The sequence below is a fragment of the Drosophila willistoni genome (genome assembly GCF_018902025.1).
Source record: "Drosophila willistoni isolate 14030-0811.24 chromosome XL unlocalized genomic scaffold, UCI_dwil_1.1 Seg141, whole genome shotgun sequence".
In the NCBI taxonomy this organism is placed as follows: Eukaryota; Metazoa; Arthropoda; class Insecta; order Diptera; family Drosophilidae; genus Drosophila; species Drosophila willistoni.
In genome coordinates, this window is record NW_025814052.1 from 4,931,743 (window position 1) to 4,948,317 (window position 16,575).

Here is a 16,575-nt window from a genome sequence, read left to right on the forward strand (position 1 = left end):
GCCGATATCATTTTTCGGATTTATGCCATCGCTATGGATCTATGTTTATATATATATAATTAATTTTAAATCTTTTGTCTTAAATATTAATTTTAACTTAGCTCGTCCTAGGTGTTAGTTAATTATTTTATTCGTGTTTTACGCTTAAGATTAATAAGTTTTAAATATATAGAAAAAAGTTCAACTTCACACTAAGCCAGACAAACAAAAAAAAAATAAAGAATAAACATAAACATAAAACAGTTTTGGGGAAAATACACACAAAAAAGTCAATACGTATAAATACATATAATTATGTATCTGGGGACAAAGCACTCACACATTAAAAATTATTTATCATAATCAGGGATTTCAATTGGGTTTAAGGTCGTGGTTAATATTCGCTAACAACAAAAATGATAAGCGATATCGGTCATAGTCTTTTTGAAACAAAAGCATGAATATATATGGTTTAAGCTTAGATCTAGATTTTGCGGATCAATCGGCTTCTATGTATATGTGTACACATATACTACACATGCAACTAATTTTGAGTTTGTGTGTGTTTATGTGTTACGAGAGTAACAAATTTATATATAATTCGGTTTAAGAAAACGTCTTTCTCACAACGTTTTGTCATAATCATAAAGAATATTTTGTTTTTGTACATTTATAACTAAAGTAATCAGCATACATCCATATAATAGATTTTTATGCATTTTGTTATAGGGCTAGTAGTACTACAAATAGTTATTACATGATTTCAAGTGCCTGCAACTTTTTCTATTATTTTATCCCTTAATTTTTAAATGGGTAATTTCTATTTTTTTCGGATTTTGTGGTTGCATCTCGATTGTAAGTTACTATAAATATAAATTATATTGAATTAATCTTCTTTTCCTTTTTTTATGTAGGCGAATATTCATTACAAAAAAAAAAAAAAAGGACATTACAAACTAATTTCACTTGCATCTCGTTCTTCATCCTGGTGTAGACGGTCTAATCGTGCTTGAGTACGATTCTGGCAGGAGCCTTGTGGCGTTTGCTGCTACCTCCTCCTCCAGCAGATGCTCCTCCACCGCCGCCGCCACTGCCTCCACCTGCAGCAGCTCCTCCAGTTGTCGATGACTGTCGTTTCTCCAGACGATCAAAGATGCCACCTCCTCCTCCACTTCCAGCATTGCCTTTCCTTTGCTCCTCCCGATGCCTTCGGTCTCTCTGCCGACTGCCATGATAAGATTGCTGCTGATCTCCTCCTCCAGCACTGCCATTGCTATTGGGTTTTAGTACAACCCGCCTTTGGCTCGAGCCAAATGATGAGCCAGCATTGGGACGCACCACCAATTTGTGAATTCGTTTCATCACTAGCATTTCGGGAGTGGCCGACCGTTTGCTATTCACCACCAATTGCTGGGGCGGTGGTGGAGATGGTGTCGCCAGTAGGCGATCTTCCTCATCCAGCAATAAATCATCGTCGTCATAATCCAGTTCCACTTCATCATCGTTATCGTCATCACTCGGAGTGGCCATGCGCAGCATATCATGCGATTGGGGCGGAGTTCCTCCAGCTCCAGCTCCAGCTCCGGATGCCACACGATGTGACGAGACGGCAGCTGTTATTGCATTTTGCTGCTGAATCTGCTGCTGCTGTTGTTGTTGTTTGCTGGTGGCATTCAAGTGCTCGGTTATGCTTCGCTTGGCTTCGGGTGCCAATTTAGCTGCCGTTAATTGTTTGCGTCCCTGCGTTAGGGATTGGGATGACTGTGTCGACTGCGTCTGGTGTCTCGTGCTGGTGCTGCTTCGACCATTACCCGTATCAGGATCTTCGCGGCGCTTTAAAGATATTACCTTGCGTTCACTAGTTCCACTAGATGGCTGGCGTTGCTTTTGACCACCTCCTCCACTTCCGCTTCCACTATTGGCACCTCCAGTTTCAGTTTCATCCTGCTGCTGCTCGGCGCGTTTATCCTAAAAGAAAGTAAATCTTAAATGAAATCTCTGGAAGCGCTTAAACAATTTAGCGAACATTTACCTCGTTCTGTTTTTCTTCAGCAGCACGCCGACGCTTCAGCTCCTTGTCTCGCATTATCTTTTCCCGGAGTTGTTTTTGTTTCTCGATTTCCAAGCGATAGATGCGCGTCTCCTCATCCTCATCGCTAGCCTAAAAAGATAACAGACAAGTAACATATAGTCTAGGAATAGATTCCACTAATTATTGTACTCACAATGACGCGGCCACCACTGTCTGATGCCCGACCACGTAGCTCCCCCGAAAATGGATTCCGTGTGGATGACGGTGAGCCACTTCGTCGTCGTTTGGGTTGTGTTGATCCACCGCCGTTACCGCCAGCACTGGCATTGGATCCGCCTCCACCTGTACCACTGCCACTGTTGGGATTGCCTGCCTCGCGACGAAGATTGCCTCCTCCTCCCCGATTACTTCCAGGAAGTGGTCTCCGTTCGCGTTCCCTTTCCCTATCGCGCTCCCTCTCTCTTTCCCGCTCTCTATCTCTCTCACGGTCACGTTCCCTCTCACGATCTGTGCGTTTAATTGGCGAGTAACTGCGTCCACGGGATCGACTCCGACTACGACTCCGTCGACGCTCACCTGAGCCTGATGATGCAGGTGGCGACCTTTCCAGGCGACGTTTCTCGAAATATTGGCGATTCTTATTAATGAACTCTTCCTGCTGACGCAGTAGCTCCGCTTCGCTGTTAATGGCAGGCATGAAATGTGTCTCCTTGATGAATTTATTGGTTGCCGCCTCGACACCGCCCTTGAAATTGGGATTGATGAGCACTTTGCTTAGGCGGGGGACTGCTGATGCAGCCTGCCCTGGTTGCTGGCTGGGATTTGGTTGTGGTTGTGGCTGTTGTTGCTGCTGCTGTTGTTGTTGTTGTTGTTGTTGCTGTTGCTGCTGCTGCTGCTGCTGAGGTGTTGGCCCTCTCATGGCTAGGCCATTGACATAATTGGGCCCAGCTCCTGGCATCATATGTGGCGGCAATACTTGCAGTGGTGGGCGTGGCAAGCGGCCAGCATCACCTTGTGGTCGCCAACCGTTATGCGGCCTTATAAACTGGCCAGGATGCTGTGGTGGCTGCTGCTGGTGTGGTGGTGGTACTGGTTGTGGACCCATCTGGCCGTAAGGATGAGGATGATTTGGCGGTCCATTGCGATACATGGGCGGACGAGGCGGTTGCTGTTGCTGCTGTTGCGGTGCTAGAGGACCCTGGCCCAGCAAGGGTACACCAGCTCCTCCGCCATTGCGATATCCAGGCGGATTATAGGATAGTGATGGCGGTTGGAGCAGACCAACGCGTACTTGCTCATGGGGATGGGGCAGCAAATGGCCTGAGACGGGATTAAGGACATGCGGATGATGTAATAGTGCATGATGCGGGGAGGCGTTGGCGGGATTGAGACTGTTGAGTGGCTGTTGTTGTTGTGGTGACTGTTGTTGCTGTTGTTGTTGCTGTGTTGACTGCGTGGGAGATGGGTACTGACCGGGACCTGGGCCTGGAATGGTAATGAATGTGGATTTGTTGAGTGGTGTCATTGGAACTGAAACTGGGACCAGGGTTAAATGGGCCACAGTCAAACGGGTGAGAGGATTACCCGGCATGCCATATCTTTGAGCTGACGGCGGAGGCATAACAACTCCTCCCCGCTGCTGCTGTTGCTGCTGCTGTTGAAACATTGGCGAGGGCGAACGCAATAGATGATGACGAGCTCCTGCCATTCCACGTGGCGATTTAAGAAGATTATGTTGTTGCTGCTGCTGCTGCAGAAAACGTCCACCGTTCCCTGTTTTAAGGTGGAGTGATTAAATCAATAAAAATAAATCGTAAATCTTGTAATCCTCTCACTTACCTCCTTGCTGATGATGATGCCGCCTTTGCATCTGCTGGTTTGGATACAAATTCAAAAGGCCTACCGAATGCGAATGTTGTGGCTGCTGCTGTTTTTGTGTACCGTTATCGCCACGCTCATTGGAGGTCTTAAAGTTGGTTCTCTCCTCCCGTTCTTCCTCATCCTCGCGGGGATCGGGCATGGCACTGCCAGTGACATTAGGCAGATTATCTTGCGACGAGCCAGTGGCAATCTGTGATGAGCTGTCACCAACTTCTGACACAGAAGCCTCTTCTTCTGTTTCTGTTTCCACTTCGGTTCCTTCCTTTTCCTTCTCTTCCTGGTGCTGGTGCTCTTGTTCCTCTATTTTAGCATCTTGGCCATTATTTACAGCAGAAGTTTCTGCCTGATTAGGACATTCCAGCGTTGCACTTATTTTAGAATTGTTACCGGGTTCTTCGTTTTGCACTTCAGTTTCTTTCAAAGACGTGACAGTCTCTACGTCTTTGTTTTGGCTTGGACTAGGCCTAACTTCTACCGTTAAGGTGGTATTAGGAGCTGGCTGTGCTGGTGTGGAAACCGGAGTGGGCGAAGGGGCGCGGGCAGGGGCAGGGGCAGGCGCAGAAGGAGTAGCTGCCTCTTTAACCAAATTCGTTTCCTTTTGTTTGCGCTCGTGCTGACGCAATTGTTCTTGTGCCCATTCCTCAGCCTCAGCACGCATCTGTTGTTTCACCTCACTGGTGACATCCTTTTCCAACTCTAAAATGGTGAATGGTGCAAATGGTGAGTAGTTACCCCAGATTCGCACACACTCAGACTTACCCTCATCCGAAAGCAGCAGCTCGTCCTCGTCGGCACCAAGCAAGGCCTGATCATCAATATCATCGCCAAGCTCGTAGTTAAGCAGATCATCGCTGGATCGGGGAATAAAACCAAAATTCACCATTAATAAATTTTTCTTTTCAAGCCAATCAACCCCCCACACGCACACGCACAGCACACACACACACACACACACACACACACACACGCACTTTCAGTCCTCCGTTTCGCCCCCTCTTGCTGCCAACAAACTTACTTAATGTCCGACATTCTGTCTGCGCTTGTCTTGTGTCTTGTCTGTCTGTATGGTTTGTGTTTTGTGGATATTTGTTAATGTTTATAACATCTTCGATCTATTGATTTCCACCTCCGACAACGGTTTTTGCACGAACGAAGTATAACAAAAATTTTTTTCGTATAACACAAAATGTCTTCCGATAGAGTTTCATGTATCGATAACGACGTTGTTTGTGACAATACATTCGATTAACATTCGATTTCCATTCGATTAACTGCGATAAGAAATCGATAGTTAAGTGCTGCCACCTGGTGAACATAGTTTTGCACCACTCCAAAAATCGATGGTTTTCCCATCTCTAGAACAGACCGTGTGTGCTCTTTCTATCTTTTCCATCGCTAAAAGAAATTCGATATATGGACATCGAAAAATTCCCATCGATTTATCGCACTCCATCAGTTCCATCGATAATATCGATGGTGCTATCGATGGTTTTCACAGCTCTATCAGGAACAGAAACTCGAAGACTTTAAATAGAGTTTTTTACTAGGCAATCAAAAAAGAGATTTTTACAAAATAGCCAAGCAAAATTGAAAGTGCGATCTGGGCTGGATTGGATTGATTATTTGTGGTTATTGGAAGGCTAAGACTAATGCTCTGCTGCAAACAAAACCAAAGCAATTAACTGCTCTAAGCAGCTGGCCAGTATTTCACTTTTTAAAAGAAGTGCGTAAAATAATAAATAAACGAGTGGTCGTGCGATTCGGGGAGCAAGAAGTTAACTCGGCGCAGGATGTTACAACAGCGTCAGTGTATTGTAGTCAATATGCGATCAGCTATTGCCTTAATTGTCATTTTCGTGCTCAATGGCATTAAGAATAGCGAGACAGCCAGCGGTGGCAATCAAATGGATCTCAGTGATTCCAAGGCAGATCACAGCAAGGACAATAGTAATGTTAGCAACAACAACGACAACGAGGTCTTTATGCCTGCATTGGGCAACATGATAACCAAATCGTTGGCCAATGAATCAAGCATCAGTAGCGGCAATGGCAACGGAAACGGCAACCTGGTGTGTCCCATGGATAAGGACACACCTTGTGAGAATTTGCCGATCCCATGCATCCGATGCTCATACAACTATGCATGTCACTATGGACGTGAGGTGAACATTACATGCGAGGCCATTAACAATGTCCAATGTCAGGGCGAACGTTCGTTTCAACGTTCCATGAATTGCCGCTATTGCTATCAGACAGAGCTGTGGCAACAGAATTGTGTTCAACGCGCCCACTGCAATTCGGCAGCGGATAAATATTATCGTACCAATTGCACCGTTTCGTCAGAAGTCCTGTGTCTAGGAAATCGCTCATTTACCCGAAATTTGCGATGCAATTGGACGCAAGGATATCGATGGAGTACGGCTCTCTTGATCAGTTTAACATTAGGTGGCTTCGGAGCTGATCGCTTCTATTTGGGTCACTGGCAGGAAGGCATTGGTAAACTCTTCAGTTTCGGTGGCCTCGGTGTGTGGACTATAATCGATGTGCTACTTATATCTATGCATTATCTGGGTCCTGCCGATGGATCGCTATACATTTAAGCCACACAAAAGGACGTGACTTTTAGACATAGGTAAATGTATGTACATAGATATAGTTGTAGATTATAGTAGTGTATACATATGTTTCGCATAAGACTGCAAGCCAAAAAAGCCTAGATAATAAGCAATAAATGTCGAATCAGAAATATATAATTCTGTAGTATGGTTTTAAATATTCATGTATTTTATTCGGTACATTTTCTGCCCCAACTATATTTTCAAAATGTATACTTTCTACTTATGCTCTAAGAGTCGGCAAGCCGAACGTTTTTTATTTAGCTCTAACTCTCAACTGGTGGGGCCACCACCACAGCTTCATCATCATCATCAAACTTAATGTGCTTGGCCAGTAATTTGGCTGAAACCTTTTCTCGACCTCGCTTTTGCTGAACACGAACCTTTTTTGTAAGCTTAGCCTCGCGATCCTGTTCGATTTTGCGCCAATATTGTTGTTCCGCCTGACCGCGCAATACTTTCAGCTGCCTCTCGGCACAATTGAGCTGATGTATCAGATCTTCGGCAGCGTTGGGGGTCTCCAATCTCAAATGTGCCAATTGATCGCCCTCTTTGATGTCGACGTATTTAATCTGCGGATATTGACGCATATCGGCTTTGAATTCTTTGACATTGGCGCAGGGCTCTAACAATGATAGCTCAATAATTAGGCCTGGTTCATATTTAAAGAGCGGAACACGCTCTTGGGTGGAGGCGGAAGATGAGTTGGTTGTCTCTTCTGCCTTGGTGTTGTTGCGTTGGTCGTCGAGGCAGGATTCCCCGCCGCCAGCACCATAAAAATTCATATTCATCTTGTGGACAGCTTTCCGTCGCTTCGCTGGTGCAGCTTGTGCAGCATTATCACCCCCATCCTCGACAGTGTTAGCTTGATTTTCCGAGTTAAGAGCTTCACACTCTTCGCTTGCATTGGGATCGATGACTCTATGGGCTTCGCCGAGCTGTTCGGGTGGGGTGCGTTTTTGAGGAGGATGCGAATAATGAGTGGGATGTGTGGCATGCGGATGTGATTCCCGCCACAGTTTCGCTTTAGCCTCACTCACCATGCGTCGCTGAAGATTGAGATATTTGTTGCGCAGACTACACCATACCGTCTTGGGGAGTACTTTAAGCTCTAAAGCAGTTGGCTCGATGTTGGGGTTCTCCAGACAAATTTTCTTTTTGTGAATACGACGTCGTTTCTTACCGTCACCTGTTTCTGCTCCCTCTACGGTTGGATCTGTTTGATCCTGATCGGTTTCCACTCCGCTTTGCTCGGAAGCCGATGCAGTGGTGACAGCTTCCTCTTCCTGATTGTTATCTTTACTTTTGGGCACCTCCAGTTTTACACGCTTTACATCTTGGGGGGGATCATCATTGTCTACAGCTTCACGTTTAAGATTTCCTTTTTTTTTGGTTTCCTTCTCTGGTGGTGTATCTTTTGTGACATTTTCGCTCTGATCCTGTTTTTGGAAAGTTCGTATACTTGCCAAGACTGCTGGATCTGTATCCATTGCCAAAACACCCTGAATTTTAGTAAACGCTTTAATAGCCTTTTCCAAACTGGCCGTACGCTCGAATTCAATAAAAGCAAACTCTTTAATCTTCTTCGTTCCCGGATAATGTGGCAGAGAGACATAAGCCACAGGTCCATAGCGGCTAAAGACCTCTTTGAGCCAGTCATGGCTGGCATTTGCCGGCAGGGCCTCCACATACAGAGTCCTGTCATTTACATCGCGTTGCTTCGGCAAAGCAGTTTTACGGCGCACTTTCAATCCACTCTTATCCAGTTCTAGAAGTTGGGAATTGCTAAGTGATGTGGCTATCTGCTGGATATCCTGGGTAAGCAATTTGATTTTGTTGAAGGTGAGAAATATCTCCAGCGGCACAACTGCAAAATGATTACACCCCAGAAGAAAAGAGAAACATGTAAACTAGAGAGTGGAATTCCTTCCACTAGTTTTTTGACTTTCGCTACTTACATGGATCCTGTTCTACATGCCGACGCAGAAAACGGTCCTTGCTGAGGTTAGCATCTCCAAAGTAGAACTCCATCTGACCGCGTATGGCATTGTACAAATGACGCTTGCGTTTGCGACCACCATCATCCTTCTTAGCCTTTGTCGTTTCAGTCTTGATCGCCGACTCATCTTTCTCTTCTGTGGGACCGGTAGGAGTAGAGACTGCAGATGGCTCTGCATTGTCCGTATTGCCGGAATCGCCGGCTCCCGCAGTGGCGGTAGCAATTGATTCTTGACCATCAGCCAGCTCAAGAGCAGCCATTAAAATTTAAATTTTATTTTTATTAAAATTTTAAAATAAAGCGAATGCGAAAACCACGGAACTGGATTTAGATCATAACAGGAATTGGATAGATAGTTCGTTCACAGAACTAGTTCAACAAAAGTTTTGAATTATTTTCCCAATTTTAAAAAAAAAAATTTTTAATTGCTTTAATTAATGGTTTTTGTAACTAGTTCAATTAATTAATTAATAAATCATTATGAAATATTCTTATTATTTCTCCAATAAAGGAACCAGTTCAGGATGCAGCTGGAACCAGAGGGCCAGGGATAATTTCGACCGCGTCGAAGTTTGTATACCCTTCGAACGTTTTTGGTAACTGTTTCCTTATCTACAGCCATCAAAGTGGAAAAACGTTTTTCTAAAAAGGCTAATGTTTGCGAAAGAAAGGCTATAGGAAATAACGAAGATATTGACCAAAGTCACTGTTTTCCACCGATCATTCCTATGGGAGCTATATGATATAGTCACCCGATCTTGATAAAATTTGGCATGGTAACTGTTCGTGTCGTTGCTGTTTGTATGGGAGCTATATGATATACTGGTCCGATCCGGCTGAATCCGAGATATACAACCTGTGCACTATATATGTAGGTACAAACTTCAGCTCTGTAGCTGTTACGGTCTAGGAGGAGTTCTGATCCAGAATGTTATGCTTTATATGTTCGGGGATGCTTCCTTCTATGCGTTGCACACTTCTGACCAAAATTAATATACCTTTGTGTGCAAGGGTATAAAAATCGAAGTGATTGTATCGATAACAACTATCGCTGGCAGTTGGTTGTTTTTGGCGGAAAATGTATTGGAATTTTTTTTTGTAGTTGTACAGTTGTAAAAACATAAACAACCAAAAAATAAGAATATTCTTAAGCGAAAATGAAAGAAAAATAAAAACAAAAACCAATGCATTCATTCATAAGCAACAGCAAAGTGGTCGCGACGAGTGTCAAAGAAGAAGCATAAAAGAAAGGGCGAGAGAAGAAGCAGAATACAAAGCCAAACACCCAAACAAACAAACGCAGCGTTTATTTTTTCGCATTCGTTTAATATTTTTTTTAAGACTGTGGGAAAGATGCTCTAGAAAACATGGAATCAATTGTTTTACATGCAGATGTAGCACGTCTGGTTCTTGGTAAGTAATGCCCTTCCGTTCTTTAGGAAATCGACATGCTGCATATGGCGTCTCCTACACCAGAAAATGAAAATTCTTTGGAATTTTATTTGCAGGCTATTTGGTTAAACAAAACCTGCGACGAGCGGCTTACAGTTTATGCCGATCATCGCCACACTTGAAACAAGAGTTCTTAGCGCTCAAGCAGGGATTGCAGTCGCACAATTTCCTTAATGATGGTCTGGACGACATCATACGCGAACATGTTAAGATAACAGGCTTGGGTAAGTAGCTTTACTTTGAATTGTGGCCAGGAGTACAGTTAACACTTGAAATTACCCCGCCTCTCTTCATTGCAGTGGCAAATGCCTTGCAAAAGCTACCGCTAGACAAACGCCAACAGCTGCAGAATCTAAAGCTATCCGAGAGACTTGCTGAACTAATGAGACTGCAAGTGGAAATACATCTCAAAAACACATCGATAAAACAAAATCATCAGGCTAGAGTGGATGTAGAGACAGAGACAGAAGGCCCTACGCGTAAAAGGAAGCACATGTAAGGTTAACTAATTGACTTACTCAACTGGAAATTATATTTTGTTTGGATTTTTTTCTCTTCAGACGTACCCAACACTCGACACCTTCGCCTCCTGGTTTATGTAAACGTCCGCGTCTGTTGCCTCCCCATTTCTATTCTCATATTGGCAATCTCAGTATTGAAGACGATGACCCATTTTGGGAGGATGTTGACGATGACGATGACGATGACGAAGATGAAGATGAAGAGTGGCATGAAGAAGAGAGCCGCAGCTCGGCTAATAGCGAGGAGCCACCGGAGCAAGAGGATCACCAACAGCAGAAAACTGTGGCCGCACAAAAAACACTAATAACGCCCCAGACTATGCCAGTGAGTTGAAAATTGTTAGAATGTCTACTTCATTTTTTCTTACTAACTCTGATATTCCTTACTTTAGGAGCTTACGCAGGCCATAATGACCAATCAGGATTTCCAGGAGAAGCTGCTGACAAACATTAACATGGCCCTACAGACAGTCACGGTTAATGCTCCAACTGTTAGCTCAGAGGCGGTATTAGATGGTCTTGTAAAGAATATACTTGAGGCTACAGAAAAGGATCCATCGTTTGATCGGATTATTCAGGAGGTGGTTTCGTCTGGAGATCAACAAGTGGAATCGAGCGAAACGGAGAAAGACAAGGTTGATGCTGACGTCGACCCAGCTCCTCCTCAAACTCCATTAATCATACGTACAGCAGTGGCAGCTGCTACGGCGTCGGCGTCGGTTCCCGCAACCGCCGATCCCAATTTTTCTATATCCAAACTGATTGTGATGAACTCAAACGACAGTGCCCAAAAGTGCGCCGCCAATGTGAGCTTTGGCAGTGAAAATCTCAACTTAAACTTCGGTGATCCCAGCCAAAGCCTAATAGCTTCGGATACAGAGGTGGGGCAAGTGTGTGTCGATGCCACAACAGGCCAGTTAACATTACCCATGTACCTTTCGAATGGTGGACTGCTTTCACATTTTCCATTTTTGGTCAATAATGAATGGGTGGCACAACAACTTGGTCCGGATGCCTTCGCCAATGTAGATGGCTCTCACATTGAGATTTCTCTGCCTGAGCCCATTACACTGACGGCTGATCAATTGCCTCCGAACTCAATTATCATTAATTCGACACAAAAGCAATCGCCACCACACCCGATATCGGTGGAACCGCCAGAACTACTCATCCAGGATAACAACCACGAGTTGCAGGAGGGAGCTGGAGAAGCGGAGGAGCGATTGCATTCAGCGGGTAAGGTTCCGCCTGCTTCGCTGGACTCATCCCGATTAGTTTTAGAACGAGTTACACCCTCAGCGGCGGGTATTGTCAACGTGAAAGCATATAGAAGCCTCTCTACACCACGGAAACGTACCTCGCATGTAAGAACATTAAATTTCTCACCAAAAGTTGTCCCTTCCGGGCAGCTGCTCCATATTCATAACCCTCCCCATCATCAGACGCCGCTTTCCACTCGCCGGCAAACAACTGTGACTGCGACTAAAGAGGTTAAGACCATTGAAGCTACTGTGGAAATCGTGCAAGTGGACGCCGCATGTACGAATTCCTCAGATCAAAGTGGAAATGAAAGTCATAGCAGTGTTCCACCTCTCTTTGTCATGGAGGAGAGCAGCAATCAGACGGTGATTAAAGCTCCGCCCAAAGCCAAGGCGCCTGGTCCAATTGCTGCAATTGCTCCAACTGCAGCGACACCGAAACGTAAGCAGAAACGTCAAGCTGCTATTAAGGCCTGCAAGCGAATCATCTCTCAGACAGCTATTCAGCCCGAAGATCCCGCTGGCGCTGCTGCTGCTGGCAAGGTGCTAGAGCCAGTGACAAAGTCCAAAGAAGTTACTGGATCTCCCCATAACGACAGTGCCGAGGCCAGCAAGGAGAATCAGATGGGTCAGATGAAAAGCAATACTGATGACAATTCTCAACAGGATGAAGGGAATGCTAAAGATCTCTTGGCTGCTTGGCAAAAACAAATGCAGGGTTCCAGCTCAGATCTGGAGAAACGTTTACGTGAGATTAATGCCAAGCGTCTGGACAATTTAAGGGGTCAGCCCAGTCAACGACGCCAGCGGCGTAAAGCTGGCGCTACCCCTGCAGCTGCCAAAAGGAAGAACACACCCAAAGCGCTGGCAAAGAAGAAGAAGCTCATCCGCAGTAACGAAACAGTTGGAGAATTTAATATCAAAATTACTACGCCACAAAAACTAAAGATGAAAAAGAAGAATCCGCTGGCCGTGCTAAAAGAGGATGAAGTGCTGCAGTTGCCGCTGCCGTCGCAAGAATCAAAGCAGCTGCCACCGCCCCAATCAGTTCCACCATCAATTGTTCCGGGCAGTCATCCTGCAGAGATGGTGCCAACCAGTATGGCTGTGCTATTAGAGACACCTTTTAAGGAGCCATCTGGCTTGTTACCCGTCGGCGGGGGAACAACAACGATCATACCACCCACTCCTGGGACGGCTTTGTTACCATTGGACACACCTTATGGCAAACATCTGGCAACCACTTCATTCCTATTTGGATCTGATACCAAGAGTATCATAGATACTCCTCAACTGAGCGCCATTACGCCAGGATTCCGATGCACTCCGTTTGGCCACACACCTGGAACACCGGTGGGCAGCGCTGCCAAAACAGAGTATTCCTCGGGTAGTTCCTATTATCGACCAGATGAGGCCGAGCACACGGACACCAATGCGCAGTGCGCCATTCAGCAACGGGACATAGCGGAAGAGGTGCAGCACCAGCCACAGGACCGCGATCACGAGGAAGAGGAGGAGCCAGTGGCGAGCACTATCCCACCCACTGTTAGTCTCATGGATGGACTGTGCACCGAGCGTTTGGCCGTGGAGCCAACTGTGCTCAGGCGTGTTCGATCCTTTGGTTGTGAGGCAGTGGACAGTGCGGAAGCAGCTGCAGCCATGCCCGAACACAACATGGAGATGGTAGCAGCTCCACACTACAAATTGGTGGCCGGTTTGCCCGATGCTATCGTCGAGGAAGAGGGATGCTCATCTAGTTCAAGTTCATCCACAGCTACCAGTTCGTCCTCATCATCCTCCTCGAGTAATTCCACAAGCTCCAGTTCATCCAGTTCCAGTTCATCATCGTCAGCCGCAAGTGGAAAATCTGCCGAAATCAACCGAGATGGCGCAAAGGATCCAGAAGAGGATGAAACATCAGGCAATGTTGCCCAAACGACTTGCCGTCTCATGGACATTGACAATCTGTCGGAAATTAGTAGCACTGAAGACGAGGAGTGGTGCAAGGCTTCTTTAGGTGACCCGAGCGTAAGCCAGCCCCTAGCCGTTGACAGCCAGCCCGCTCAGTTGCTTAGTCAGGATGGCGAAGTTCGGTATCCCATACGCAATTGGCTAACACCCAGCAAGGAGCCCACTACAGCTCCAGTTAATATCAGTGGCGAGACGCTTGTTTCGCCGCCACCACCACTGCCGGTGTCATCTTTACCTGCACCACTACCGCAACTGCCCCCACCACCACCACCAATGTCTGCTCCGAAAACTTTGCCCATTGCTGAACAGCCAGCCGCCAATGTGGTCAATCAACGTATGCAAGAGCTGGCTGAGAAACGGGAACGGGTTAAGGCCAAGGTCAAACAGAAAGAGGAGACACAGACACGAGCGCCAGCCAAAAAGAACCAGAAGAAACTAACGGTCATGCGAGAATCAGCCAAATTGGCAAATCCTCAGGCTCAGGCCAAAAATAAGTCCCCCAAAAAGAGTGCATCCGACAGGCTCTCACCTCCGCCAGTGCATCCAATTCCGACCTCAACTGATGCACAGCCTCCTGCCAGCAAATTGGATCCCGCACTGCTTATGGCCTTGAATCTATCAGCCAAAAAGCAACCACAAACACAATTGCCGCCTGTCGCCCCTGCGAAACCAAAAACTAAAATTGCCCGAGCCGCTGTCGAAATTGCCGCCCAACCAGCGCCCGGTACCCCAACAGGCCCACGACGACAAGGTCGTCCCAGACGACCAACCAATGACGATGCTGCCAAAATTACCACGCGCCGCTCATCAAGACTAATTGAAACCAAGAGTAAGTCGCAATAGCCAGCACATTAAATTTCAATAACACATTTGTTTCCCACCCCCACCCGATTAGTGTCTGGTATTATCAGTACCGCTGTTGTCGAGGAGGATCAGCAATCCACCACAAAAGAGGCAAGCAAACCCACAAAACCCACCAAGAAGCCAGCAAAGAAACGCGCTGAAGCCAGATCGACGGGATCAGGAACGGGAGCAACTCTTGCATCAGCATCAATACCAGCACCAGCATTGGCCATTCTAGTCGAGGCTCAGACTACTCAACCCTCATTGGAACCACCCACCATTGATCAAAATCGATCTGTTGCTGTTCCGTCTCCTGTCGTGCCCGCTGCTGATGATGGTTCAATCAACGATTTTGAGATGGATCTTTGCCTCAGTTCAGATCGCCAAATGAATAATTTGATTACGTACGTCTATGCAGATGATGGACCAAGGCCAAGTCAGTCGAAACTCCGCCAGCCAGAAAGCTATTTCAACAACTATCAAATGCGCGTCATGATGGAAGACAATGAGATGCACACGATGCGTTTTACAAATCTCCAATTGCTTCATAAGTCTACCGATAGTGCAATGGCCGTAGGCGGCGGCCAATCAAATAATAATAAAAATAATATACGAAATATACCCAAGAAGCGCATACGACGTATTACAGCCACAATTATAAGTACAACTCCTGCTAGCACTACAAATGGACTGAGTGGAAAAGAGCAACCCACTGCCACATCCACACCGTTGACAGAGAAAGCACAACAATCGAATAGCACCAGCACCACCACCACCACCACCACCACTACCAGTAGCAGCAGCATCCTTAATAGTAGTAGTAATCGTTGTGATCTGCCAGATCCAGATGAGAATGATGCAGAAGTGGCTGCCATGTAAGTTTCTATATTTAGAAACTTTCCCTTCTGACTTAATTCATAATATATCTTCCCTCTCTTTCATTTTAATGCAGCAACAAGGACCCACAATCGCCGATTTGTGTGCATACCAGTGAAGATGCTATAGCTATAGGAGAAGGAAAGGTTAGCAAAAATCAAGACAATGATGATAATGTTGATGTGGAGGAGGAGGAAGAGGATGTGGGACATGATACCACCGATGCTGGAGTTGAAATCGAGGATATAGAATCGATACTATCCCATCTACATGGTACCAGTTCAACCAACTGAAAAGAAGGTCATTTTTAAGTCGTTGACCATCATTCGCTTGTAAATTACAATTCGAAAAATTTAAAATTTTGTTTAATATTAATTTACATACTTATTTATCACTCTATTACTATCTATCTCTCTCTATTTCACTTCGGTATCTGTAAGATCAGTTTCCAAGAACAACAGATTGTTGATTTCTAATATACTTTATTGCTTCTTAATTTTTTTTTGTGTGTAGTAATACATTACTATTTCGTTAAACAAAAAAAAAAATCCAGTTTGAAATTATAATTAAGCCATTAAAGGTTAAAATAAATTTGATTTTTTAACTACATAGATGTTCATATGTAGCTTCTCGTATTTAATGTACGTCTTCTGCTATAAAGTTAATAATTACTATTACTATATATATTATTATTATTCATAATAAATTATTGCGCTAAATTCAGTGCTTTTTAAAAAATAAAAACAGAAAACACACAAACACATACACGGTCTGGGAAAAAGTAACACGTATCTTAAGTTTTTTTTTTTATATTGTTATATCCATCAAAAGGCAATCGCCCCCATCTGTCACCTTTGCAAATGCAAAATTGTTGTTTCATTTTAAAAATGCATAAACAACTGTCCTTTAATGGGCATTACAATTGATTGACAGTAATCATTGAATAATTGGCCAACGATGTCTGCTAGTTGCATTTTTGGGTTGACAATTCTTGGCCAATTCGTTAGTAACTCTTTGGACAAACGGTAGAAATGCAACTGCTTCTGCTAACTCTTTTGCTGTGTCTTAATCTAACCGGATTGGATGGAGAGCAAGAGCTAAGGATTAGTGAGTACATAGTAATGAAATAAAACGGAAAAACAAGTAT

General features: G+C 45.0%; 4 protein-coding genes across 4 annotated transcripts; 2 read left to right on the plus strand and 2 right to left on the minus strand.

The window, feature by feature from the left end:
- Window positions 1–542: 542 nt before the first annotated feature.
- On the minus strand, window positions 543–5,088 carry LOC6648318 (caprin homolog). Its single transcript, XM_002071391.4, has 7 exons — window positions 4,908–5,088; window positions 4,652–4,743; window positions 3,851–4,588; window positions 3,596–3,784; window positions 2,205–3,496; window positions 2,012–2,140; window positions 543–1,947 (listed from the first exon to the last, which is right to left on the minus strand). Exons 1-7 carry the CDS (start codon window positions 4,919–4,921, stop codon window positions 979–981), a joined length of 3,423 nt encoding a protein of 1,140 aa, XP_002071427.2. The 5' UTR covers window positions 4,922–5,088; the 3' UTR covers window positions 543–978.
- A 288-nt stretch (window positions 5,089–5,376) lies between these two features.
- LOC6648319 (TM2 domain-containing protein almondex) lies at window positions 5,377–6,665 on the plus strand. Its single transcript, XM_002071392.4, has one exon. The coding sequence runs from the start codon at window positions 5,683–5,685 to the stop codon at window positions 6,490–6,492; it is 810 nt and encodes a 269-aa protein (XP_002071428.1). The 5' UTR covers window positions 5,377–5,682; the 3' UTR covers window positions 6,493–6,665.
- Window positions 6,654–8,839, minus strand: LOC6648320 (la-related protein 7). The gene is made up of 2 exons (XM_002071393.4): window positions 8,466–8,839; window positions 6,654–8,374 (listed from the first exon to the last, which is right to left on the minus strand). The coding sequence occupies exons 1-2, from the start codon at window positions 8,764–8,766 to the stop codon at window positions 6,774–6,776; spliced, it is 1,902 nt and encodes a 633-aa protein (XP_002071429.1). The 5' UTR covers window positions 8,767–8,839; the 3' UTR covers window positions 6,654–6,773.
- An 818-nt stretch (window positions 8,840–9,657) lies between these two features.
- Window positions 9,658–15,931, plus strand: LOC6648321 (mucin-17). Its single transcript, XM_023179058.2, has 7 exons — window positions 9,658–9,919; window positions 10,015–10,182; window positions 10,258–10,453; window positions 10,519–10,804; window positions 10,872–14,538; window positions 14,605–15,427; window positions 15,505–15,931. Exons 1-7 carry the CDS (start codon window positions 9,874–9,876, stop codon window positions 15,719–15,721), a joined length of 5,403 nt encoding a protein of 1,800 aa, XP_023034826.1. The 5' UTR covers window positions 9,658–9,873; the 3' UTR covers window positions 15,722–15,931.
- The last annotated feature ends 644 nt before the right edge of the window (window positions 15,932–16,575 follow it).

Coding starts and splice junctions, on each gene's coding strand:
- LOC6648318 (XM_002071391.4), bottom strand. Junction 3,785..3,850: donor GCATCATCATCAGCAAGGAG/GTAAGTGAGAGG, acceptor ACCTTAAAACAG/GGAACGGTGGACGTTTTCTG. Junction 1,948..2,011: donor CTGAAGAAAAACAGAACGAG/GTAAATGTTCGC, acceptor ACTTTCTTTTAG/GATAAACGCGCCGAGCAGCA.
- LOC6648319 (XM_002071392.4), top strand. CDS start 5,683: ATGTTACAACAGCGTCAGTGTATTGTAGTCAATATGCGATCAGCTATT.
- LOC6648320 (XM_002071393.4), bottom strand. CDS start 8,766: ATGGCTGCTCTTGAGCTGGCTGATGGTCAAGAATCAATTGCTACCGCC. Junction 8,375..8,465: donor GCATGTAGAACAGGATCCAT/GTAAGTAGCGAA, acceptor ATCATTTTGCAG/TTGTGCCGCTGGAGATATTT.
- LOC6648321 (XM_023179058.2), top strand. CDS start 9,874: ATGGAATCAATTGTTTTACATGCAGATGTAGCACGTCTGGTTCTTG. Junction 9,920..10,014: donor TGTAGCACGTCTGGTTCTTG/GTAAGTAATGCC, acceptor TTTTATTTGCAG/GCTATTTGGTTAAACAAAAC. Junction 10,183..10,257: donor TGTTAAGATAACAGGCTTGG/GTAAGTAGCTTT, acceptor TCTTCATTGCAG/TGGCAAATGCCTTGCAAAAG.